Below are 26,190 nucleotides of genomic sequence, written 5' to 3' on the forward strand. Positions count from 1 at the left end.
AGGCTCAAATCCCTCTACAACTCCATCACAAACGTCCCATTCCAGCCCTGTGGAAGCACCTTCCCCTCCTGGTGTCCTCCAGGCTCAGGCTGGGCTCGGCTCCATCCCAGCACCACAACGTCACCGGCTCCCCCAGCCTGGCTATGGAGAGGTGGGAGAAGGAATCAAAGGGGCTCTGGGGTCCCAGATTCAACCGGGTTGGAAAAGACCTTTAAGAGGACACAAGGGAACGGCCTAAAGCTCCCCAGGGAAGCTCAGATTGTCCATTAGGAATGAGTTCCTTATGGAGAAGGTGGTCAGCGAGCTGCCAAGGGATGAAGTGATGGCCCCAAGCTCTCAAAGAAGAGTTTGGGGAATACCCTTAGATACTGCCTTTAACTTTTAGGTGTGGAGTCAGGATTTAGGATCCTTGTGGCTCTTTTCCAACCCAGATCCCAAGCATCTTTCTTCCTGCAAAGAAAGAAAGAAGATGCTCTTCAAGGCAGGACCTTGGGCATGGAGACACCCAAACGCTCAACAGGAGCATTAGGGAATGATGCTGGAGAATCATTCCTGAAGCTTGTGCTTTCAGCCAACCCCCTCCTAAAACCCTTGGATGTGCTCCAGGAGGGAAACCTCCGTGCAGGCAGGGAAGTCAACCAGAAAAGCTGTGTTTGCTCCCATTCCTAAGGGAGGAATCCAGGAGACCTGGGCCAGGGAAGGAGAAGGCTGGGAAAGCAAGGTGAGACAGGCAGGGAGGAGAGCTGCTGGAGGATGCGATTGCCCAACGCTTCCCAATGCCTGCCAAGAAGCACCACGTGCTCCCGAGGTGCCTGCCAAGAGCTTGGGAGCCAGGAGCTGCACAAACAGCCTCGGGAAGGAGCCAAGTTGGCCTCAGAGGAGGAGGCTGCAGCAGCAGGGCACGGCTTCACCCGGCCCAGCACACAGAGGGAAGGCCCCAGGGACACAGCAGCCTCACAAGAAGGGGATGTCCCATAGAGAAGCAGCAGGGAGGAAGGGTTGAAGATGTTTAAGGTGCTCAGAACCAAAGCAGAGTGAAGCTCGGGGCAGGGGGCAAGAGTTGAGGTGTCCCTTCCCTGCCCAGCAGGGCATTGAATGTGGCACCTAAAGGGGGAACCACACTGATCCAGGGTCTCAAATCATCACCAAGAAGGGGATATTGGAAGCTCTGGACCTACAGAAGAGCATGAACTGGGGGGTGGGGAGGGGGGGGGGGGTTTGCTCTTGTGGGTAAGAGGGAATGGATGTAAAGCCTCAGAACATCAAAGATCCCACTGGGTGTCTAAGGGTGATGGCAGCCCAAGTGCTGAGGATGATGGTGGAGCCAAGCTGGGCTTGGTTTAGGTACTATGGGCTTGCTTGGAAGCTATAGGAGGGAGCAGGTAAGGATGTGAGACCACAAAGAGAATGAGCGTGTGTTAAACCTCATAGTGCTCCTTTCTTCCTCATTGAGCAGCTCCAGGAAGGGAGAACTTCCCCCCATGGGGCCATGTGGTGTGCCCAGAAAGCATCACCACGCTCCAACTCAACCTTGGGGATTCCTTAAGGATCTACCCATATCCTTCACCCTTAGCAGCTCTGGAGGCACCTTGCAAAGAGCAGCAGGGACCTGCTGGCCGTTTGCAGGGCTGGATGGGGACAGGAAGGAAGCAGGAAACTGCCTGCAGATGTTGAGCTGAGACAGCAGCAGCGCTGATGTGGTGCCTCCACCATGAGATCCTCCTCGTTAGAGCTTCCTAATGGCCCTTTATCACCTTAGTGTTGCTTAAAAGCCTCTATACACGAAGGAACTGGTGCAAAACATGAGCAAGGGACTAATGGTGTCCTTAAGGGTGTTTCAGGGGGGATTTAAGGAGACACAAGGACAATTCAGGCTTGAAATCCACCTAAAACCCTGCCACCTCCTGACTGGGCATCCCCCACTCCCAAACCTGTTCCCTGTTTACCCAACTGCTTCCCCAAGCCAAACCCAAAGCGAGAGCTGAATAAATACTCCAGTGGTTGCAACAGAGAGCACGTGGATGCATCATGTGGGCCTGGGAGCACCACAAGGAGGAGTTCAAGTCACCTCCAGGAGCCAGGGAGTGGAACCAAGAGGCTCCAGGCTTGGATTTGAATACAAAAGCCACCCGGAGTCACTGTCTCCACGTGGTTGCAGTGCACACGTGGGTCACACAACAGGTTCCTGCACTGGGGAATCTGAAGCCTTCCCCAGTTTCCCTGTTTTCTGGGTGAAGACACAACAAAGGGAATGAGGAGCATGTGACTTTAAACCCAGGAGCACAGCCTAAGGGGAAAGCTGAAGCTTAAGGGCTCCGGCCCTTGTGCTCATCCCTCCTGTCCATCCTCAACCATATCCAGGTTGAAACCCAACACTGAAGCAAAGCTTGAATTCAGCTCCTCAATTCAGCTCCTTTTACTTCTGGGGGTAAAATTAATTGGGAATTGTCCAATTCCCAACCCCGTTTCTCCCACCAAACCCCCACTGCCATCTCCAGATGGGCACAGCGAGGAGCAGGAGATGCTCCCATCACAGGCTGAAACCTTTGGGGCACCACTGAAGTGATGAGCAAGATCATGGTGCAGGATGTGACCCATTGTTGCCCCCTAACCCTCCCTTTGGGGCCATTTGCTGTTAGATCTGCCACGTTACGAACTGCATGAACCAAAGGGTGGCCACGAGATACTTCCCACCCTTCTTTGCTAGCACCCAAGCCCTGGCTCTTCAAACAGCACCACTATCCTGATCCAAGCACCACAACTTGATCCAGTGAATTCCAGCCACCAGGAGACCTGGCTCTTCCCAGGCAATAGGCACAGGCAGCAGCACCATCAGCTGAGCCCTCCAAACACCTCCCTTTGGCATCAACCTCAAGCTGGCAGCTCTTCATCCTCTCAGGTTTGTGGTATCAAGAGAGAAGAGTTGGGGGGGGCTGGTGGTGGTTTGGGTTTATTTGTGTTCATTATGCTCCAGACTCATCCCCAAAAGCAGCCAAAGTCCCATGGAGCTGTCTGGAGAGCCGGGATTACAGGCTCTTTGGAATGTCAATTACAGCCAAACAGCTTCTGGCTGCAGGGGTGTCTCTCCCTAGGATTAGGCTGAGTAGAAACTAATGAGAAGCTCCTTCAAGGACTTCAAGACGCTGCCAGAAGCACCAAGGGTCACAAGGTGGTTGGAACTCCCAATATAAGGTTTTAGGCTTTGGAAGCTTCTGGTGCATACTCAAGCTTTGGAGCCTGGAAGCTGTTTGGGGCAGGCTCAGCTCTGGGATAGATAAACCTGTTTGCATGGTTTGGAGCTTCACTGCTGGAGGGGGGAAGCAGCTCAGATCCAAAGCTACTTGGGAAGGGGGCCTTGCCCCTCCCGGGAACACCTATGGAAAACAAGGAGCTGCTGGGTGAACACAGAGCCCAGACCAGAGGTTGCATCCTGCATGGATGAGTGCCACCAGGCTGGACTGGCACCAGTGACCACACTCTTCTCCCTTTCCTCCAGCCTGTGACTGGAGAAGCTTTAGGGGCTTCCCAACTGGAAACCTCATTCCTAAACACAACCTTTTCAAAGGGCAAAGCCTGAACATCCAAAGCACAACTCCCTGATGGAATGCGAGCTCCCCATGAGCCAGCACTGCCTGGCCCTTTCCTCTGCTGGCACCTCCATCCCTCTGCCCCCAACCCAGCAGCAGACGGGACACAGCATCAGTAACCCCAGGTTACACCAGTTCAACCCTTCCCCGTAGATACCCACCCTCCAGCATGGGTTGGGGTCAGCAGAAGGGTTTGGGGCTTGTGTGGACACTCACCATCTCTGTAGGACTGCAGGGACTCATCTCCCCAGGACGTGGGGAACGGGGACAGAGGAGAACGTGGAATGCTGCACTCAGACATGGGGGTCATGCTCTTGCGAGGCCCGAAGCCATGAGCTTCCCTCTCCCTGCTCGGGGACGAAGGCTCCGCTCCCATCGCCGCCTGCAGCATCGGATGCTCCGAGGAGTTGGCCAACAGCTCCTTGAGGATGTTGATGGGCGAGATGGTGAGTTCCCAGTTGGTGATCCCAAAGTCTCTCAGGTGGGCTCTGGCGTGGCTGGAGAGACCGGCGCGCGTGTCGAAGCCGGCACCGCAGAACTCGCACCGCATCAGGCTGAAGGTGCTGGGGTCGAAGTTGGCAACTGCGGGAAGAAGGGGAGAGAGTCAATGACAACGAGCCCGTTCTGACGGTGGTCACCGCACCCAGGCCAACGCGGTGCCGCGGCCACCACGGTCGTGGTGGAGCACAGCTCCATACATACCCAAGCGGTGACGGGAGGAGGGCAAGAAAAGAGGGGCACGGTGAATTGAATACATACTACCTTTTTTCTTCTTCTTTTGGAAGGAAAACTTTTGCTCAATAGCTTTGACTTCTTCGGCCGAGATGAAGTGACGGACGTTGTAGCTCACCCCCACCCTGTTGAGGTGGCCCCGCACGTGGTTCGCCAACCCGATGCCGTTGTGGAAGCGGTCAGGGCAATAGGGACATTTCCGCTCCTCGTTCTTCAGCATGGGTGAGTCCGAGTCCAGGAGGTCGTCGAGCTCCAGAGGAGCGTCCAACAGGAGCATATCCAAGGGAATGGGTTCTTCCATCAGGAAGTCCCGGGATGGGAGCAGCGCTTTCTTCTTGAAGGGCTTCCCCCGGGGCCTCTTTGTCGCTTTGGGATGCAGGTTCACCTCCTCCAGGAGGACGATGGGGACCATCATCCGCAACTGCTGCTGCTGCTCCTCTGAAGCTATCGAAGGGTCCGTGGCCTTCAAGGTGTCTCTGAACGTCCTCTTGAGGTCCAAGGCAGCCTGAGGGATGCTGAGGGCTTTGATGCCTCTGTTCTCACCCAAATCCATCTCTGTGCTTCCGGAGATCTCCTCTTCCATGCTCGCGGCATCGGTGCCCAACAGCCACTTGTGCCTGAGCTCTTCCAGCCCCATGGGGTGACTCCTGAGGGCATCACCTTCTCCTTCAAGGGGCTGAGCTCCTCCTTTTTTTTTCAGCTGCTGCAGAGCAAACTGGGAATAAGCTTTAGCAGAGGGAAAACCCGATAATCCCAAGGTTTTGTGCGGGGCACCATAGGGAGCCGCTTTCCTGGCGTGAAACCCCGATGCCTGGTAGTCCTTCTTGCCAGCCCCGTTGCTCTTGTGTCTGGGATGCGTTAGGGCAAAACTGGGAACAGCTTCGTAATGGGATGTGCTCTCCTGGGAAGGTGGTGGGAAAAGCTGCTCTGCTTTGCCAAAGTAATCCGTGTCGGCAAAGCGGGCCGGGCGGGCCGGGCTGTAGGCATCTCTGCTGGTTCCTGGCTGATTGGGATCATCCTCGTACACCTCCGTGTCCCAGGAGAGGTGGGAATGGGCGTATTTCATGTGCTCCTTGAGGATGCTGTCGTTGGGAGCCGGGAAGCTGCAGAGCACGCAGGTGCTGAGCCCTTTGCTGCTGCTTTGGGGTGGCACCTGCATCTGCAGGGCCACGTGTTCGTCGGGTTTGAAGGGTTTGTAGATGCCATGCATGGGGCTATCCCGGATTTCTCCACTGCTTGTGCTTCCAAAGAGGTTCAGCTTCTTGGCCCCTTGGTCCTTCCTCTCCTTGACGTGCATCTTGGCGTGCTGGACAAAGATCTTGGAGGAGTTGGTGCCAAAGACACACTTGGGGCACTGCAGCCGCGCGTCCCGGCCTTCGTCTGGGAACTCGTTCAGCTTCTGGATCTCTTCAATGATCTTCTCCCTGGATTCCTGGTGGAGCCTCTTGTGCTGCTCCAAAGACGTGGGGTCTCCAAAGGCCCATCCGCACTCGTTGCAGCAGAACTGACACTGTCCTCCCAAAGCATCCCTGTCTTGGTCCCTCCCTGGTCCCCGGTTGTGCTGCAGCATGTGATCCATCAAGTGTTCCTTCTTCTTGAAGTAGATGCTGCACTCGATGCAGGTGTACACCGTGGGGTCCTCCTCCGGACCCAGCTCCTCCTTCCCCTGCTCCTCCACCAACACACTGCACACATAGGGCCTCATCTCGATGTCGTAGGAGCTGCAGGGAGCAGGATCCAGAGACATCAACGGCATCCTCTCCACCGAGTCTTCAGCATTCACTGTCCAGGTCTGTTTGCCCACGGCCAGCTCCGCGCCGAGCTTTGGGATTGTCCACTCGGCCGTGCTGAGCGGGTTGATCTCTCCCAAGTCCGAGTCAACCAGCAGCCCCTTCCTATGGGATGAGGAGCTTTCCAAGGATTTGGCCTTGCTGAGGACAGGGTTCAGGGTTTTCCTGAACAGCGGAGGAGGCACTTCACGCACGGCCTGGCCCCGGAAGGGCAAGGTGGTTGCTACATCTGTCACCTTGCCCATGTCTTTATAGTGAGGACTTGGGCTTCTGGTGGGTCTCGAGATCCAGTCCCCCCTCTGGATCCCCCTCTTGCTCTTCTCCAAGTGCTCTTTGCTGAGGCCTTCAAGTTGCTTTGGTTCCGTTTTCAGGTACTTCTCCTCAGCGCCGCCGCCGACCGATGCCCCAGCGCAAGGGCTGGGTGGCCCTGCTGTCCCCTTGCCACCACCCAGGTCCTCAGAGTCACTCTCAGGGTCCACCTGCACCGTGTTTACAACCTGGGGCTCCATGGCAAATGGTGCTTCCTTTCCACACCGCGAGTCCTTCAAGTCCTTCAAGCCAGAGAGCCTCTTTAAAGTGCTTTCTTCTCTGCCATCGCCTGCTCTGCTCTCCAGGGTGGACGTGTCCCAGGCCATGGTTCGCAGGTCCAAGGAGCTCCTGGCATCTGTTCTGTACAAAGCCTTCTTGAACTCCAAATGCTCTTCGTTTGTGGAGCTGCAAACGAGTTTGGAGAGTTAAGAAGGGCTGAAGGAGTCAACAGACACATTCCCATTGGCGTTACAGGGTGACACGGGATGGGATTTCATGGGGGCTCCCACGTTGTCCCAAATAAAGACTTAGGACCAAGCCAAGCCCATCCCTTCCCACCTTCCCGTGGCCACATTTCTGCACCCTAGAATCATGGAATGGTTTGGGTTGGAAGGGACCTTCCAAGCTCATCTGCAACCGCCTGCAATGAGCAGGGACATGAGGTCACCCATCCCTTCTCCTGGCCTTGCTCCAAGCCTCTTTTGGTGATGGCTCTATCTCCTCCTTACAGTGGCTCTGCCACCTTCATGCCAGGTACAAGAGGACTGCTGGGTTCCCATCACCACGTTGCCTTTCCCACGCTCCATCCCACTCTTTGCTTCTCCTTCCCTTTCCCCTCCTAACTTCTTGGGATGCTTGGACCCCTGATGGTCTCCTTTATCCCCAGCTCAACAGGGGTACACGCTCTTAGCAATGATGCTTCTCACTTCAGGCCAAAATAGATCTCATGGTCAACATGGACCATCCCAAAGATCTCTTGGACCAAAGGGGCAGTTCCAGCCTGGTGGGGTCTGAAGTCCTACACTGGGCTTGGAGGCTTTCTCAGGGAAGAAAGGACGTGGTGAGGACCATGAGGGTGCAGCAGGGATGGCTCCCTCTGGCATTGAACCAGCAGCACGAGACAGGATCTAAAGAGCCTGGAATGGCACCAGATCCCCACATTTAGGCTTCAGAACTGGGATCCAAGAGATCCAGGAGCCCCCTTGATGGCAGCTTCATGGGGCTTAAGAAGACTCAAGGGGCCTCTGTGTCCCCATCCTGACCCTAATGGTGTGAGCCTTCTGTCCTCCACAGCCAGCTTCATACCTGGCTTCTTTCTCTACACAGCACCCATGGCCAACAGCAGAATGCAAACCATCACATCCAGGTTCCTGCCCGCTGCTAACCCATCCCTAGGGAAGGAACCTGCTGGATCATGGAGCCCAATGACTCCAGGGCCAGCAAAACACTGTCTCAAGTTGTGCTGCAGGAGAACAAAGTGCCTTTGTTGGATGGAGGCAGCAGCACCGCCAGATCTGCATGGATCAATCTCACCTTCTTTTCCAACCTATTTGTCCCCAGTTCCTTCCTGGGAAAAGCCAAGTTGAGGGAAGAACTGACCCTCCCAACCCACTTCAGTCGCCATTCCCAGCTCCAAACCTTTCCCTGTTTTAATTCCAGAGGAATATTGTGGATTGGAGGCTGGGATCCCCATTGTCTGTGCTGTGGCAGCGGGGAAATGCGATTCCCACATCACTGAAATCCCATAAATGAGATTAAAACCTGACTAAAATGTGGTTAAAATGTAAAACGTGAGTAAAACGCGGTTCAAATGGGGTTCAAATGTCACTAAAATGTGATTAAAACATAAAACAGGAGTAAAATCAAGTAAAAGGTGACTAAAACGAGACTAAAACGTAAAATATGACTAAAATATGAATAAAACAGGACTAAAATGTGATTAAAATGTCCTAAACCATTATGAAACCATTATTAAAATGCCCCAAAATGTGACTAAAATGGGATTAAAACGGGACTAAAATGTAAAAGGGGACTAAAACATCCTAAAATGTGACTAAAACATCCTAAAATGCGACTAAAATGTCCTAAAAGGTGACTAAAATGTGATTAAAACAGGACTAAAATATGGTAAAACCATGATAAAAACCGGATTACAACCGGATTAAAACAACTCCTTAAGGAACCTTTGGCCCAGGAAGGAGACAGGGACAACAGGCACTAAAATAAGCCTTGGGCTGGCACCTCAATCCCAGCCCTTCCTGGGTGCTCCCAATGCACCCAGATCAAGCACCCACCTCCCAGCATCCCTGCCACAGCAGGAACAGGCCCAGTGGTGCCAAAGGGAACTGGGATGGCTCCAAAGGGAATTGGGATGCTCCAAGGGGAACTGGGATGCTCCAAGGGGAACCGGGATGGCTCTGAGGGTAACTGGGATGCTCTGAGGGCAATGGGGATGGTTCCAAGAGGAACTGGGATGCTCCAAGGGGAACTGGGATGCTCTGAGGGGAACTGGGATGGCTCTGAGGGCAATGGGGATGGTTCCAAGAGGAAATGGGATGGCTCCAAAGGGAACTGGGATGCTCCGAGGGGAACTGGGATGGCTCCAAGGGGAACCAAGATGGCTCTGAGGGCAATGGGGATGATTCCAAGAGGAACTGGGATGGCTCCAAGGGAAACTGGGATGCTCTGAGGGCAATGGGGATGATTCCAAGAGGAACTGGGATAGCTCCAAGGGAAACTGGGATGCTCTGAGGGCAATGGGGATGATTCCAAGAGGAACTGGGATAGCTCCAAGGGAAACTGGGATGCTCTGAGGGCAATGGGGACGGTTCCAAGAGGAACTGGCATGGCTCCAGGATGTGATTTAGGGCAGGCAGAGCAGGGAGGTTTGTTGGGAAGCGGGATAAATGGGATGCACTGGAGCAGCCCACGCTGCTCTGCAGCACGGGGATGGAGCTGCCTGGCTCTAGAGGGACCTGCTGATGTCTTCCATGGTGGGACAATCCCTCCTCCAGCATAGGGAGCTATCTGGGGGCTTTGTGGAACTGGAGCACAGGGAGGTGAGGACTTACCTGAGTTCTGTCCTGTGAGCAGCAGCTGGGACAGCACCGGACAGGGCAGGATCAGGCTCATCTGCAAGAGAGGAAAGCCCCAAGGTCAGTGTCCACCTGAACCTCTTTCAAATGGGGTTTTGGGGTATATTCCTTGCCCATAACCCCCCTCTGTTCCTGTGCCCAGCATTCCCACCTCAGCCCAGCCTGGATTATGGGATTCCTGAGCCCCACTTGAGGGTTTAATCCCATGGGAACCTTTTTGATGGAGAATCATTCCTGCAGCCAAGGAGGAAGCTGGATACCAGCACGAGTGGCTGGATAAGGGTTGTCCTGGTCCACCCTGTGGAGAACACCGTTTCTCCTGCCTCTATGGATGGGGCCTCCATGGCATTGGCATGCTTCCCTGCCTTGGGAATGGCCTTCAAGGCTTCTCGGGGTGCCTGAGCATCAGCTGGGGCTTGGAGGAGCTTTGCTTCATGCCGGTGTTGGTTGAAGCCTTGGGATGGATCCTCTAAAGCACTTCCAAGTCTGCTCATGGGATGCCAGGCCAGAAGATGCCTCCTGAAGATCTGCTGAGCTCCATCAGAGCTAGACATGTCCTTCCTCAAGAGGAGAAAAGCCTTTGGCTGTGTCTGGATCCAATCTACCAAGCCTGAGCTCAAGGCAGGACAAGGAGGGGTCTTGCTCCTCGTGCTGGATCTCCCCATCCTGGTTGAGCCACTTGGAAAGCTGGGACGCCCTTGTTCTTCCAGGCTGGGAGGTTGGGTGAATCCATGAATCCATCTGGTTACCTGCTGTGGCCCAGCCCTAGGCCAAGCCAAGGACCTGCCCTGTGTCCCTGCTCCATCATCATCATCCCCATCATCACCTTGGGTCATGGGATGCCCAAGATGTTGCCTGGGGCTCATTGGTGGGGTGGAAAAGAGCAGGAAGCCACGGGAATGAGGTGGCCACAGTTTGGAGGAGGGAGCAGATCCAGCACCAACCATGCCTGGGGTTTATGGAGGAAAGGGATGAGTGAAGAGCAGCTGAACCTTCACCACACACTGAGCCAGAGAACCTCAGTGATGAATGCAAGAGCAGGACCTGCCCTGAAAGCAGAGGACTTCTAAGGCTGAGCATCTCTAAGGTCTCACCTGGAGATGATGGGGTTGGAGCTCCTGCAGAGCTGGGACCACCACATCCAGGGTTTATCCAGCATCAGCACTGGAGAGGTGGCAGCATCCCTGGCTCCAAAATCCCTTAGGAAGAGGCTGGTGGGATCCAGGGCCAAGCTGCTGAGGTCAGGGGAGAGCATTCAGGAAAACCTGAGGCACTGGTGGGAATGCCAGGGAAAGTATGGGAAAAATCCCAGCCCTTCATAGAATCATGGAATGGGTTGGGTTGGAAGGGACGTTAAAGCTCATCCAGTTCCAACCCCCTTCCACTAGAGCTGGTTGCTCCAAGCCCTGTTCAACCTGGGCTTGAACACTACCAGGGATGGGGCACCCAAACCTTCTCCATCTAACCCATCCCAGTGTCCCAGCACCCTCTCAGGGAAGAACTTCCTTATGTCCAAGCTGAACTTCCCTGTTCCACTTGGAACCCATCACCCTGCTGAAGGCCCCTCCATGTCCCCCTTATGCTGAGGACACCAGAGGAGGATGCAGCACCCAAGCAGGGTCTCACCAGAGCTCAGCTGCTTCCACTTGATGGGGGTTGTTGAGGGCTCCCAGTGGGCTCCTCCTCACCCAACACCCCCAAAGCCTTCCCCTCTGGCTGCTCTTCCAATGGGAAGGCTTTAAACGCTTCCCTAACCCCCAGCACGTGGATGGAAGGGGGCAGAGCACACGGCTGAGGGAGGAAGCCGGTGGCAGGAGGCTCCTGGGGACTCTTTTGTTCTGCACAGCTCCAGCTTGATCCCTATTTTTAGAAGCTGTCTCCTTTGGAGGCAAACACGAGGTGATTTATCCCCTCCTGGGAGCAGGGACCTGCCCTCCTGCTGCTTGGAAGCAGCCGGAGGAGGGAATTCCATGGTTTCAGAGGCTCCAAGTTACCCTCTATGGCAAGCCAGCTCCTCAAGGCCAGGAGCTGCAGCTCCTCCCCAGGGAGCAGAGCTGGATCCATTCCTGAGCTCAGGCTTCTCCTCCAAGAGGTCAAACACCTTCCAAATGGCTGCATCCAAGCAGCAGGTCCAAGGAGGGGATCCTGCCCCTCTGCTCTGGGGACACCCCAACTTGGGTGCTGCATCCAGCTTTGGTGTCCTCAACATAAGGAGGACATGGAGGGGCCTTCCTCAGGGATAGGACAAGGGGTGATGGGGTCCAAGTGGAACAGGGAAGTTCAGGGTGAAGATAAGGAAGTTCTGCCCTGGGAAGGTGGTGGCACACGGGGATGGGTTGGATGGAGGCTTGGATGCTCCATCCCTGGCAGTGTTTAAGGCCAGCTTGGAGCAAGCTGCTCTATGTAAGGTGTCCCTGCCCGTGGCAAGGGGTTGGAACTGGATGACCCCAAGCTCCCTTCCCACCCAACGCATTCCATGATTCTATGAACACAAGGCCATGGATCTTTCCTCAATGTTCTTCCTCTCTCCCAAGAGCTCAAGCACCAAGCAGGACAAGGAAACACTTTGAAACCAAACCATCACACGAGCCCACGGCCAAAACACACCCCAAAAAAAGCCATTGATAAGGGAGAAACCTGTGAGATCCCCAGTGCAGGAGCAGGTACATGGAGCCCAGGAGATCTCCTGGACCCTGTTCTGGGTACGTTTGGTGATGGTCAATGACAAAACACATTCCATAGGGTTGTGGGTTGAGAGATGCCAGCATCTCCAGAAGAACCTCATGGAGGCCACCACGCTCGAGAGGCTCAGTCGTGTATCAGGGTGCAAACCTCTTCACTTCAACCTTCACCACGGCCCCACAAGCCACCAGGATGAGCACTGAGGTGCTCCTCCATGGCACCCTCTTCCTATGGCAGATGCTTCCTACACAAAGCCATTGGGTTGCTTCACACCAGAGCTACTCCACACGTTATTTGAAGGCTAAAGATGAACCCAACAGTAGCTGTGACAATGAACAAGGTGGTCCCTGGGGCATCAGGTCACTGAGGTGCTGGTAGAGCCATCATTGGATGAAGAGAGCCTAATGAAGGTCCCCATGCATCAGGGACTGGAGGATGCACCCACTGGAGGGTGGAGAGAAGGTGAAGCCTGGACCTGTGCAAGGAGAGGACAAGGAAGTCACAACATGGGACACTTTCTCCTTGGATCTCCATCCTTGAAGACGCTCAAAGCTCAACTTGATGGGGCTGGAGCAACCTCGCTTTGCTTTGAGCACAGGGATGGGATGAAGACCTCCAGAGCATCCTTCCAACCTCAATGATTCCATCATTTTAGGATTAAAATCCCAAAGAAGAGTTTGAAGCCAAGAGGGCTTTTGGATGGTGGTTTCCAAGCCACTGGTGGAGGCCACATGACAGCCTAAAGGGGCAGAGAGGGGTGCAGATGGACAGAAAACCCTTTCAGAAGACAATCAGTTCCCAAAGTTCAGAAGCTGCTGGGCTGTGAGAGGCTCCATCCTGGAATACAACAGGATCCCCCCCCTCAACCTCCTGCATCTCCTATCACAGCAATGAAGAATGAGGAAGGAGCCTCAGCTCCAACTCAAGCAGCTCCCAGATCCAATTCCCACTGCAGGAGGACCAGCACTTTCAAAGGACATCAATGGGCAAGGAGCACCCTCCATGGAAGGACAAAGGTGATGACTTGGTTTAGACCCCAACTGAGCTCCTCAAGCACCAAAACTGAAGCAAAGTGGGCAGGAACTTGCAACACCTCTTGTCTGAGCAGCCTGAGCACCTCCAAAAGCCCCCCCAAAAAGCCTCCTCTGACCCCACACATGTTCTCCCAAGCTTTGGAATTGCAGCCTATGGAAAGGAACTTGAGAAAGAGGAGCAAGAAGAGACATTTTGTCTCCTCTAGAGGCTGAGGACCCATCTGAGCACTGGTATGAGGCAAGGGGGGAGATCTTGCATCATCTGCTGAGGTGATGCAAGGGCTGGTTTAGCTCTGGAGCTAAAGCCCAGCTCCAACCTCCAGCTCGAGCTTTAAGCTTGAGGTGCCTCCTTTGAGAGCAGAGCCCCCCCAGGTTGGCACCAGCTCCTCATGCACCATGGAGAGAACCTGGAAGGAAAGATCTGGGCTCCACACGTGGTTCAGAACCACCAGAAGTGGTGAGAAAAACCACCTGGGGGGATAAGCATTGGGATGGTGGCACTGGAGCTCACTGGTGGCCACGTGAGTGGCTGGGTGGTCACTGGTGTGATGCCCCCCAACCCAGCACCAGGGGTTGGTACCAGGGCAATGAGGAGCCCACACTGGGAACGTTACAGTGATACCCAGAAGTTCTCCATGAAACAGGGTGTTTTCCAGCCCCTAACCCCTGTTTCACTCCTCAAAACACACGGAAGCACTTCCCACAGCTCAGCCCATCTCCAAGTCCATCCCATGGCCCCAGTCGTGGCTCTTGCAGGCCACAGAAGAAGCCAAGCATGGATTTCTGCAGAAGAGGGGGGAACCCAGCAGCTCTTTCCTCCTCAACCCACTTGAGATAGGGCCACCAGAGGCAGAGCTCTACAGGAGCACCAGGAGATGCTCCACAACAGAGCATCTCTTGGAGAAGACCTTCACCTCCATTCCAGGAGCCCAGAATCACCCCATGCTTGGCAGCAGCCACGTTCCAGGAGAGCCCACTTCACCCCCCAAGCCTCAGGGAGCATCCGAATGGAGCCAGAGGTGATGTTCTCCAACCCTTTGCCAGGAGCAAGGTGGGAATTGTGCTCCTGACTCCAGAGGATCTCCTGCAGAGGGCTTGGCCAGAGACAACCTTCATGGTTCCTCCTCAAACCAGGCACAGCTGGGGCTGGTTTTCCTCCATGTAGCTCCAGGTCCTGTTCCAATGATGGAAACCAGAGGCACTTCCTTCTCGTGGCATCTCAGGCCTTCAGGACATGCAGGGATCCTGCAGGGAGGTGACCTTGAGAGCAGGAGCTGGCACCACGTCGTGTCTCTGATGGAGCTGGGGATGGTGCCCTTGTGTCTGTGCAACTCCAACAGCTCCAAGCTTGGGCTTGCCAGGAGCAACGTGGGTCCCTTCACCTCTCTGTAGCCTGGAAGCTCATGGATTTCAGGGCTGGAATGCCCGAGATTGTGCAATCAGCATCCAGGTGCTGACAGATCCCAGTGTGGACTTTGCACAGGCAGGGAAAGACACAGGAAAGGGCCCAAGTGAAGCAGACCACAAGGCGTGGAGGAGATCAACCCCTACGTACCCCATGTTCTGCTCCGGATCCGGGTGAAGCTGCAGCTCCCCCACAAAGGGATCCAACTGGATGGGATGCAGCAGGATGGGCTGGACACTCAATGCTGGGAGCTGCTCCTGCTCTACTCCAGGCTCTGGCCTGGGAGGAGCAGGCTGAGTTGGGACTTTGGACTTGGAAGACTCTGTATTGGCTGTGAGGGGAGGAAAGCAGATCCTGATCCTGATGGGCAGCCCTGGGATGGGCTGAACAACCCAGCATCCTGAAGGGATGCAGCTTCCCAGCCCCAGGATTCCATGGTTTTAATGGTACCCTGGCTCAGAGGAGCAAACCCATCCCTACCTGTTCCTCTGGCTCCAAGCAGCATGAACACAAACCAGCTCCAAAACTACAGCAAAGAGGGAACCACGTGCTGGTCCCATCCCTCCTGCCAGCTCCATGCATCCCAGTGATCCCAGTCATCCCTTGCTCGGCTCTTTTGGAGCCATTTCAGTGGGGTTTATGCAGAGAAATACTGGGAATGATGGGATCAGGTCCAAAACCAAGGAAAGGCTCCTCCATGACCTGACACTTATCTCATGCAGGGTCTCCCCACTAAGAGAGGCTGGGCACAAGACACCCGGAATGCATTTGGGATGTTGGGAATCAACACAATTCCCATCCTTTGGTCTCCTCCTTGGGTTCATTTTGTACATGGGGACAGAGGATGGTCCCCCCAGAGGCACCTCCATCCTTGGAGCTCCATCCTGCCTGTTCCCAGTATCCACCCAACCAACTGTCCCCCACCTACTGAACTGGAAGGGGTAGAAGCCTTGAGCGTGGAGCATCATCGGAACCAGCAGCATGGGAAGGGGATGGGGGACCATAAAGCATCTCCAGGGGTAGGTCTGGATGAGGGATGGGTCAGGTCACCATCCCAGGAGAAGGCCAAGGCTATGGGGAGACACCAGGACAACGTGGGGGTCAGGAACAACATCCTGGGGCCCCCCAAGTCTCTTGGCAAGGGAAACCACAGCACCAGGACCTCCAAAGCAGGAGCACCATCAAACCCACCGAGCGAGGATGACCATGAGATGATTCCCATTGGAGAAGACCATGGATCACAAGTCAGCTCCAGCTGAAGCCACTCCACGCTCCCCATCCACCAGCAACACGCAGTGGGTCTCAGTGGGTACAAGGAAACCCTCAAGTACCCACTGGGGGCTTGTCCTTCCCAATGGATGGCACTGGGACAAGCACTGGTGGCCCCTCCAACTCCCTAAAACGGAGCATGGGCATTCCCACCCTCTTCCACACAAGAGGGAATCCCATCCCTGCATGGAACCGAGCGCGTCCGCTGTGTCCCCTGCTTGGTATCACCCAGCCCACACCCCACAGACCCCCCCCATAACCCCACAGGAGACCAGGGTCCTACCATGGGCTGCAGGAGGAGGGCATCCCTCTCTCCTCTGTCACCATCACTGGTCCAGGGTTCTCCTGTCCCTCCTCTCACCTCTATCACCATCATAACTCCGGGTCCTCCTGTCCCCCTCTGTCACCATTCCAGGTCCTCCTGTCCCCCTCTGTCACCATTCCAGGTCCTCCTGCTCCCCCTCTGTCACCATTCCAGGTCCTCCTGCGCCCTTCTGTCACCATTCCAGGTCCTCCTGCTCCCCTCTGTCACCATTCCAGGTCCTCCTGCTCCCTTCTGTCACCATTCCAGGTCCTCCTGTGCCCCTCTGTCACCATTCCAGGTCCTCCTGCTCCCCTCTGTCACCATTCCAGGTCCTCCTGCTCCCCTCTGTCACCATTCCAGGTTCTCTTGTGCCCCTCTGCCACCATTCCAGGTTCTCCTGCTCCCCTCTGTCACCATTCCAGGTCCTCCTGCTCCCCCTCTGTCACCATTCCAGATCCTCCTGCCCCCCTCTGTCACCATTCCAGGTCCTCCTGCTCCCCCTCTTTCACCATTCCAGATCCTCCTGCCCCCCTCTGTCACCATTTCAGGTTCTCTTGTGCCCCTCTATCACCATTCCAGGTTCTCTTGTGCCCCTCTGTCACCATTCCAGGTTCTCTTGCGCCCCTCTGTCACCATTCCAGGTCCTCCTGTCCCCCTCTGTCACCATTCCAGGTCCTCCTGCCCCCCCTCTGTCACCATTCCAGGTCCTCCTGCCCCCCCTCTGTCACCATTCCAGGTTCTCTTGTGCCCCTCTGTCACCATTCCAGGTCCTCCTGCCCCCCTTCTGTCACCATTCCAGGTCCTCCTGCTCCCCTCTGTCACCATTCCAGGTTCTCCTGCTCCCCTCTGTCACCATTCCAGGTCCTCCTGCTCCCCTCTGTCACCATTCCAGGTCCTCCTGCTCCCCTCTGCCACCATTCCAGGTCCTCCTGCTCCCCTCTGTCACCATTCCAGGTTCTCCTGCCCCCCTCTGTCACCATTCCAGGTCCTCCTGCCCCCCTTCTGTCACCATTCCAGGTCCTCCTGCTCCCCTCTGTCACCATTCCAGGTCCTCCTGCTCCCCTCTGTCACCATTCCAGGTCCTCCTGCTCCCCTCTGTCACCATTCCAGGTTCTCTTGTGCCCCTCTGTCACCATTCCAGGTCCTCTTGTGCCCCTCTGTCACCATTCCAGGTTCTCTTGTGCCCCTCTGTCACCATTCCAGGTCCTCTTGTGCCCCTCTGTCACCATTCCAGGTTCTCTTGTGCCCCTCTGTCACCATTCCAGGTTCTCCTGCCCCCCTCTGTCACCATTCCAGGTCCTCCTGCCCCCCCTCTCACAACCTTCTGGCAGTTGGGAAGGCAGCAGCAGCTCAGGATGTGGGTTCTGGGTCTCAGCAGCCGGAGGTGGGGACCTGCTGCAAGGGGAGGTGCTGGCCCTGCTGACTCAGCACCCAGCGAGCCCCAGCTCATCCCAGTACAGTTCCCCCCCAAAACACTGCTCCAGGTTGGGTGGAGAATGGATGGAGCTGCCCGAGGAGAAGCTCAATGGGAGCCATCAATAACCCCCATGGCCTTGGGCTGCATCAAGTGGGAGCAGCTGAGCTCTGGTGATGGATGGCACTTGGATGCTGCATCCAGTTCTGGACATGGAGCTGCTGGAGCAAGGGCAGAGGAGGCCACAGGGATGAGCAGGGGCTGGAGCAGCTCCCACATGGAGCCAGGCTGAGAACATTGGGGCTGGAGAAGAGAAGCTGCATGGAGACCTCGGAGCAGCTTCCAGTGATGAAAGGGGCTCCAAGGATGTGCATAGGGAGCTTCATCAGGGATAGGACAAGGGGCGATGGGTTCCAAGTAGAACAGGGAAGTTCAGCTTGGAGATAAGGAAGTTCTTCCCTGGGAGGGTGCTGGGACACTGGGATGGGTTGGATGGAGGTGGTTTACATGCCCCATCCCTGGCAGTGTTCAAGGCCAGGTTGGAGCAAGCTGCTCTATGGAAGGTGTCCCTGCCCATGGCAAGAGGATGGAACTGGATGAGCTTTAAGCTCCTTCCCAACTCAAACCATTCCATGATTCCACCTAAGTGTGTTTGCAACCTGCAGCTCCCTGCCTTCTGCAGGCAGCAGAGCAGAGCCAGCAGCTGGCAGCAGCTCCAGCAGGCATCCTCCAGCACATCCAAGGAGGTGCAAAATCCCCTTTTCCACCCCAAAACTCCACAAAGAACAGGTCAAAGAGCCCCCCACGTGAGGCTCCATCACTGGAACGTGAGCGAGATGAACCCTGAGTGCTGGAGGTGTGAGTGAGGCAGGGGGAAGGATGCAGAGCTGCAAGCAGCGTGGCTTGTTTGCCTTGGCACGATCCAGAGGGAACCCGACACGTTCCCAGAGAGCAGCTTGGCTCCTCTTCCCAGCCTCCTCACACTCCCTGCCCACAGCACAAGGGTCACACTTGGCTCCTCTCGGCTCTTAGGGGCTTTGCAGAGCTCAGGAAGGGGATGAAGAGCCCCCAACCCATCCCAAAAGCTCCAGGAGCTGAGAGGTCTGGGCTGTGCTTCCTCCAAGAGGAAAAGTGGTACAAGGCCAATAGGGAGGGTTAAGGGCTTGATCCCAGGCTCCAGGACAAGAGGGAATTCCCAGGATACTCCACACCAATGGGATTCCTGAGACTCTCACAGATGGGCAAGGGCAGGCAGGGCCCAAACCTGCTCCTTCTTCTGCCAGCTTGGCCCACGCTGCAACCTCTGAGCATCACTTGCAGCAATGATGCTCGGCCTGAAGCACCTTTGGGGATGGCCCCAATCCCATTTAGCCCCAGGACAACAACCTCCAACCCAAAATCTCTCCTTGTTGTTTCCCCTTCCAATCCCCAAATTCCCCAAACTGGGAATTGCCAAGCCTTTTAAAAGGAAAGGCAATGAGAAAGAGGGTGCCAGCCCTTTCCAGAGCATTCCAAGCAGATCCTTGCAAACCTTTCCTTGCTTTTTTACTTCCCTGAAAGAGTTCCAGGAGCAAATTCAGCCCTTTGGATCCATCCAGCTTTAAGGAAGATTTATGGGACCAGAGGCAACAAACTTCCCTTGTCAGCAGAGGACACATCCAGCAGCTCATGGAAGAGCAGCTCCAATCCAAGCTGCTTGATGGGATTCCAGCCTCTGGTGCAGACTTATCTTGTTTGGATCCATCCCATTCCAGGAAGGATTTGGCTTCCCCATGGTTAAAACAGGGTTAAACCACTGAACAACAACAATGGGAGCCATTGGCTTCCCCATGGTTAAAACTGGGTTTAAACACCCAAAGCAGCATCAATGGAGGAAGGATTTGGCCTCACCATGGTTAAAACTGGTTTAAACCACCTAAAACAGGATCGATGGAAGAAGGATTTGGCTTTCCCATAGCTAAAACTGGGTTTAAACAGCTAAAACAGCATCGATGGAGGAAGGATTTGGCTTTCCCATAGTTAAAACTGGGTTTAAACACCTAAAACAGCATCGATGGAAGAAGGATTTGGCTTTCCCATAGCTAAAACTGGGTTTAAACACCTAAAACAGCATCGATGGAAGAAGGATTTGGCTTTCCCATAGCTAAAACTGGGTTTAAACACCTAAAACAGCATCGATGGAAGAAGGATTTGGCTTTCCCATAGCTAAAACTGGGTTTAAACACCTAAAACAGCATCGATGGAAGAAGGATATGGCTTTCCCATAGCTAAAACTGGGTTTAAACACCTAAAATAGCATCGATGGAAGAAGGATTTGGCTTTCCCATAGCTAAAACTGGGTTTAAACACCTAAAACAGCATCGATGGAAGAAGGATTTGGCTTTCCCATAGCTAAAACTGGGTTTAAACACCTAAAACAGCATCGATGGAAGAAGGATTTGGCTTTCCCATAGTTAAAACTGGGTTTAAACACCTAAAACAGCATCGATGAAAGAAGGATTTGGCTTTCCCATAGTTAAAACTGGGTTTAAACACCTAAAACTGCATCGATGGAAGAAGGATTTGGCCTCACCATGCTTAAAGCTGGGTTTAAACCCCTCAAAAAGCAGTCCAGAAGGATGCTGTGGAACAGAGGCACCTCTCCAGAGCCTCCAAAAGGTCCCACAAAGCCAGCTGGATGAATCCCATCGGGCCACTTCCAGGCATGGAACTGTGTCAGCAAATCCCATACAGATCAAACTCAACTGGGAGATCATTGCTCCCCACTTGTGGGCCAGCACCTATGGTGCTCCCAGGGACCATCACTGATGTTAAAGGCTTTGCTTTCCCTTCATCCCTGTCTATGAGGGACCAACATCATCAGCCAAGAGGTCCTTTTATCCCCTTTTTGCTGTTAAAACACCTAAATCCAAGCATTTTGGGGTTATCCACCATGACCCTGCCCAGACACGTGGCTGCAGGAGGCCCAGTGCAAAGCCTCTCCATCCCCAGCTTAACCCAGCACCAGCATCCTCTTGCCACAACCACGCTTTTATCCCACTGATATTGAGGTGAAACCATCAGATTCCAGGTTTGCCACATCCCTGGAGAACCTGGATGGAGCAGGACAGCACCCAGGGGTGCTGCACCCAACCAAACCACCCCAAACCCCAACACTCACTCCCCCCCCCCCCAGCCAAGACCTTGCCATGGCCACAAAGCAGAGTCACAGCAGTGCAGCACCCAGTGGAGAAGCAGGATTGGGCCATGTCCTACTTTGCAGAGGCACCAGGAGAATCCCTGGCCATGCCCAGAGTTGTCCCCAGCCTATTTATATCCCGTGGCCCAGTTCCAGGAGCAACGGGAGTGGAGCTGGGAGTTATTTATAGGCACCAAAAGACAGGCACGGCAGGTGCTGGGATGAGGGTTGGGATGAGCCCTTCTCCCTGGGCACCAAGAACCACCACAGGCACTAGGCAGGACACCCCCCCCCCCCACACACACACACACCTTGTCCATGTGAGGCCACAGCTTGAGCCCACCCTCTCCATCCTCTTGGTGGGATGCTTGAGGACCGCATCTCAAGCCAAGCACTCAACCAAATCCTTGCGTTGGGGCTTAGCCCATGGCATGGGTGCAAAGCTCCTGACCCCCAAAGTCATGGAATGATGGAATGGGTTGGGGTGGCAAGGAGCTTAAGGTCATCCAGTTCCATCCCCTTGCCATGGGCAGGGACACCTTCTACTAGAGCAGCTTGCTCCAAGCCCCATCCAACCTGGCCTTGAACACTGCCAGGGATAGGGCACCCAAACCTTCTCCATCCAAGCCATCCCAGTATCCCAGCACCCTCCCAGGGAAGAACTTCCTTATCTCCAAGCTGAACTTCCCTGTTCCACTTGGAACCCATCACCCCTTGTCCTGTCCCTGATGAAGCTCCCTATGCACATCCTTGGAGCCCCTTTCATCACTGGAAGCTGCTCCGAGGTCTCCATGCAGCTTCTCTTCTCCAGCCCCAATGTCCTCAGCCTGGCTCCATGTGGGAGCTGCTCCAGCCCCTGCTCATCCCTGTGGCCTCCTTAACCTTGCTCCAGCAGCTCCATGTCCTTACTGTGAGGACACCAGAGCTGGATGCAGCATCCAAGTGGGGTCTCACCAGAGGGCAGGGGCTCTTTGGGAAGAGATTCACTGTTACAGGGATGCAGCGGGGGGGGTTTCCATCCAACTTCCAGGTTTCCAAGTGCACTGCACATCCCAGCTCTGGCCAAGCCCTGCCTCTTGTCCTGGCCTCGAGCCTTCAGTTATTTACTTGCTAGGCAACAGGATGACATCTCTCCTGGCAGCATCCAAGTGGGAGCAGTCAGGAAGGTCACTGGGAATGGGAGCAGAACCTCCCAATTCAGGGAGGCCAAGAGCTTAAACTCAGCCCAATTCCAGCAAGGAAGGAGATAAGGGGGGAAACCAGCCTGGATTTTATGGGCCTGGGTAAGGAACATCAGGAAGAGGCACTGGGGCTGTCCTAGGAGTTAAGGCAAGATTAGGAGGAGCTGCACCTCCAACAGGTGTTTGGTCTCATGTCTTGGGTATCTGCTCTGGATGGGGCTCAAGGATGGGCCATAAAGTGGCCCAGCACTTGGCAAACACACCCTGGGATGGGCTACACCGAAGGCTGAGAGCTCTCTGCTCAAGCCAAGATCAAACCAAAGCATCATTTCCTAGGCTGGAGCAGCTCAACATGGGGACCCACCATGCAAGAACAACGAGCTTCACCCCAAAACCCACTCCAGTGCTTCCCACCTAAAACTAGGGTGGTGCCATGAGGTCTCAGCCCCCACCAAAGCCCAGATCCAGGAGAAACCCCAGCACTGGAAGGACTGAGGATACTCTGACCTCCTCATCCTGTTCAGTTGATATCCCAGGCTCCCATAACCCAACTGCTCCAGGCCTCTGCTCCAAGTCCCCAAGGAGGCTCATCCAATGCTCTTTGGAACATCCATCAGGAAGAGGTGGGACAAGCAACAGCACCTCAGGACCCTCACACATCCTCTGTTGGTAGGTGACACAACCCAAGCCCAACACCCATGTCCTGCTTGGGGACAAGAGGCCACCACCAAGAGCAAGGCTCTGTCCCAAACCCAACACCCCAGGCTCTTCCCAGCACCCCAGAGGTGGGATGCACTTGAGCATCAGTACTCCCCAGTGGCAAATGAATGCCAACACAAGGATGGATGGATCCCAAACCACCCCAAGCTGGACATATGGATGGGAACAACTTCCCAACACACGCAGCACCGGTGCCCATCACATCCCACACCTCCTAAGACAGGACACAGGAAGAAAGAGACCTACAAGCTGCAGCCCCATGGGACCAGAGAGTGCTGAGCTGGTGGGACAAGCCAGCACCTTCCCCCAGGGTCATTCCTAAACCTAATCCCAACTAAACCCATTCCCAACTAAACCCCATCCCACCTCATCAAACCCCACCAAACCCCATCAAACTTCACCAAATGCACATCAAAACCCCATCAAATGCCCATCAAACCTCATCAAACCCCACCAAACCCCATCAAACTTCACCAAATGCACATCAAAACCCCATCAAATGCCCATCAAACCCCATCAAACTCCACCAAATGCACATCAAAACCCCATCAAATGCCCATCAAACCCCACCAAACCCCATCAAACCTCACCAAACTCCACCAAATGCACATCCAAACCCCATCAAACTCCACCAAATGCACAGCCAAACCCCATCAAACCCCATCAAACTCCACCAAATGCACATCCAAACCCCATCAAACCTCATCAAACCCCATCAAACTCCACCAAATGCACAGCCAAACCCCATCAAACCCCATCAAACTCCACCAAATGCACATCCAAACCCCATCAAACCTCATCAAACCCCATCAAACTCCACCAAATGCACATCAAAACCCAATCAAACCCCACCAAACCCCAGATCTGGGGTCCAGAACTTCACACCAGCCCCACAAAAGCTCCTTCTTCTTCTTCTACCTTGTGGCATCACAGCATCTCCAGGGCACCCATGTGGCCCCACATCAGGGGCCTTGGTGACACCGCTCCTGACCCAGAGCGGGATGTCCCGACACTGGAGACCCTGGGACACCCCACAGTGCCACAGCAACCCCAAAACAACATGTCCCCACATCAGGGACCTCATGGCACCATCCACCCCACAGTGCAGCCCAAACCACAACCTCAACCTCCCCATTCCCAGTGCCACGGTGGCAAATCCTCCTCCAGAACCTCCCCTCACCTCCAGTGGAACCTCCTCATGCTCCATCACCTCTGGGGCCATGGGGGACACACTGAGGGCACCAGCTTCTCCACGGGCACCCCCAAGCCATGAGGGTGGGGGGTGGATGGGCTCTGACCACAGCTCCAACCGCTCCCATGATCCCTGTGCTGATATGGGGAGGAAATCCCTCCTGGCTGGGCTGATAAGGACAAGGCGGGACCAGGAGCATGGAGATAAAGGCTCAACCATTCAGATCCCACCCTGTGGGTCCCATAGGGAAGCAGCATCCCCAAACACCCCACGGAGGGACAGGGATGAGCCCCATACAGTGATGGGGTGAAGGCTGGAGCATCTCAGACCCTGTTGGTGCCACGCACAACCCCGAGTTACCACAACTGGTTCTGAGTCCCTGTTGTCTTACAGCTTCCCCAAAAACTTCCAAGGAACAGCCAAAACCCGCCCCCCCCCCCCCCCCCAGGAGCAAGGAAAGGGAAAGAAGCCCCCAAAAGGCCATAGGAAGGGTTCTGCACCACTCTTGGTGCTGGGGAAAGTTCAGGTGCCACCACCAGCAATGGGAATTCCTTCCTCCTGCTCAGCTCAAAGCCCAATGGAGCAGAATAGAGCCACCAAAGTACATCAGAAAAGCCCCAAAGCCTTCAGGTTGGTGGCATCACAAGTTTCTGTGTGGGGTCTTCCCACCCCATAAGGCCCTTAGCCTGGTGTGCCTCTGTTTTGGGGCATTTGGGGCCATTTCACCTTGGTTTCTCCAGTTGGGAGGCAGTGATGGGGGTTTGCAAAACAGGAGATGAGGTTTGAAGTCAATCCTGTTGATGGAAACTCCCATTCCAGATGGGAACGAAGCCACCCACCAGCCAGGGGACAAGTAGAGGCCACTGGTGGGATCCATGGCCACCTGATTCCCAGCAGGGATGGGGAAGGACAGGAGAGCAAACACATGGAGAGGTTCAGGTAGGACTTGGGGTGGTGGCATCTGGGCAGCATTTGGCATTGGGTTGATGGAGAAGCTGAGGCAGGAGAGGGTTAATCCTCCAAAGACACTGGACAACCAGGGACCTACAGACAACTTGGAACAACCACGTTGAGAAGATGAGGAATTGGCCAGACCAGCTCCATCTGAACAGTCAAAGCCAACATCTCAACACCCACGTGGACACCAAGACCAACCAGAGACTCCTGACTACAAGCTCCATCAACCAGCACCCCCAGCTCCTTTTCCACGAGCAGTTTCCAGCTGCTCTTCCCCAAGTCTGGAACACTGCACGGGATCAGGGCACTGAGCCTTCTTGAACCTCATCCCATTGATCTCATCCCCATCCCCAAAAGCCACCCCAAGGGCACCAACCAGGGACTCACCAGCAACGTCGTCGGCCTCCAGGGCGACGTCGGGCTCCTGACGTGCCAGCGATGAGAAGAAGTCAGGTTCCTCTTGCAACGGGCACAGCTCAACACTGGAGGGTCCCTTCCCCTCCCTGCTCATGGTCTCCAGGTCATCCTCAGCATAGAAAGCATCTTCCTCAAGCTCTGCCTCCGTTTCCAACGAGCTCCCAGGGTTTTCCAGGGGCTTCTTTGCATCCTGCAGGAAAGCTGCTCTCCGCTCTTCCCCTTGGGGACACTCCAGAGGAGGAAAAGTCTCGTCGCTTGGCTCTGGTGGCATCAACAGGGCTCTGCCTCCATCTCCTTGGCGCTCTGAGAAGCTCGGGACAGCTTTCTCCATCCCTTGAGGATTGTGCTGGGTCACTCGGATGAAAGCCCCGCGCCAGCACTCGGGAACGCCAATGGCCAGGGACCCACGGCCAAACCTGGAAGGAAGCAGGGATACAAGAGGAGGCCATGAGAAGGGAAACTGGGTTTTGGTGGGCTGCTCTGGGTCTCGAGGCCTCATTGTGGTCACCAAAGCTCTTGGTGGTCCAGAAGCAGGCGAGACGTCAGGTCCCATCACTCGCTCCTTGGTGCTGGGTCCCTGCTGGAGTTGATGGACCCCAATATGAAGCCTCCCCCCCCCCCCCTCCCCGCACCCCAATTTGCTCTCCATGCTCATCCCCACCATTCCCTGCCATGCACTTCCCAAACCTCTACCAGTCACCCTCAAACTGCTCCTTTATCCCCCCAGAATTCCATCCCATGATGGGAAAGCCACAGCTTGGCTCTGCCACCAGCTATCCCCAAACCCAGGATGGGGGGGGGTATTTGGGATGCTGTGCTGCATCCTTCCCCCTGGATGAATCCAAGTGGATGGGTACCTTCAGACTGGGGGACCCCTGAAGGGTTTGGGACCCCTCAAAGGGGCAACCAAATGCTGGCCACTCG

At 55.1% G+C, this 26,190-nt stretch overlaps 1 protein-coding gene and 1 long non-coding RNA gene across 6 annotated transcripts in view; both read right to left on the reverse strand.

The window, feature by feature from the left end:
• WIZ (WIZ zinc finger) overlaps nt 1-26,190 on the reverse strand; it is a 43,939-nt gene that overhangs the window by 13,712 nt on the left and 4,037 nt on the right. For 3 of the 5 annotated variants that reach the window (XM_057413979.1, XM_057413977.1, XM_057413980.1), the window contains exons 2-5: nt 25,237-25,682; nt 9,490-9,550; nt 4,347-6,823; nt 3,804-4,169 (exon numbers count right to left, since the gene is read on the reverse strand). In XM_057413979.1, the coding sequence (XP_057269962.1) occupies nt 3,804-4,169; nt 4,347-6,823; nt 9,490-9,550; nt 25,237-25,682 (3,350 nt within the window). Of the gene's footprint in view, nt 1-3,803; nt 4,170-4,346; nt 6,824-9,489; nt 9,551-23,880; nt 23,899-25,236; nt 25,683-26,190 lie in introns of those variants that run through there. The other 2 variants (XM_057413978.1, XM_057413981.1) reach the window with 2 other exon arrangements.
• LOC130601713 (uncharacterized) lies at nt 23,090-23,906 on the reverse strand. Its single transcript, XR_008972736.1, has 3 exons — nt 23,780-23,906; nt 23,548-23,670; nt 23,090-23,139 (listed from the first exon to the last, which is right to left on the reverse strand). It is a non-coding gene; the product is annotated as an uncharacterized LOC130601713 (long non-coding RNA).

This window comes from Pezoporus wallicus, unplaced genomic scaffold (genome assembly GCF_028554395.1).
Source record: "Pezoporus wallicus isolate ANWC-B61680 ecotype Strahan unplaced genomic scaffold, APGP_CSIRO_Pwel_v1 contig_14343, whole genome shotgun sequence".
NCBI lineage: Eukaryota > Metazoa > Chordata > Aves > Psittaciformes > Psittacidae > Pezoporus > Pezoporus wallicus.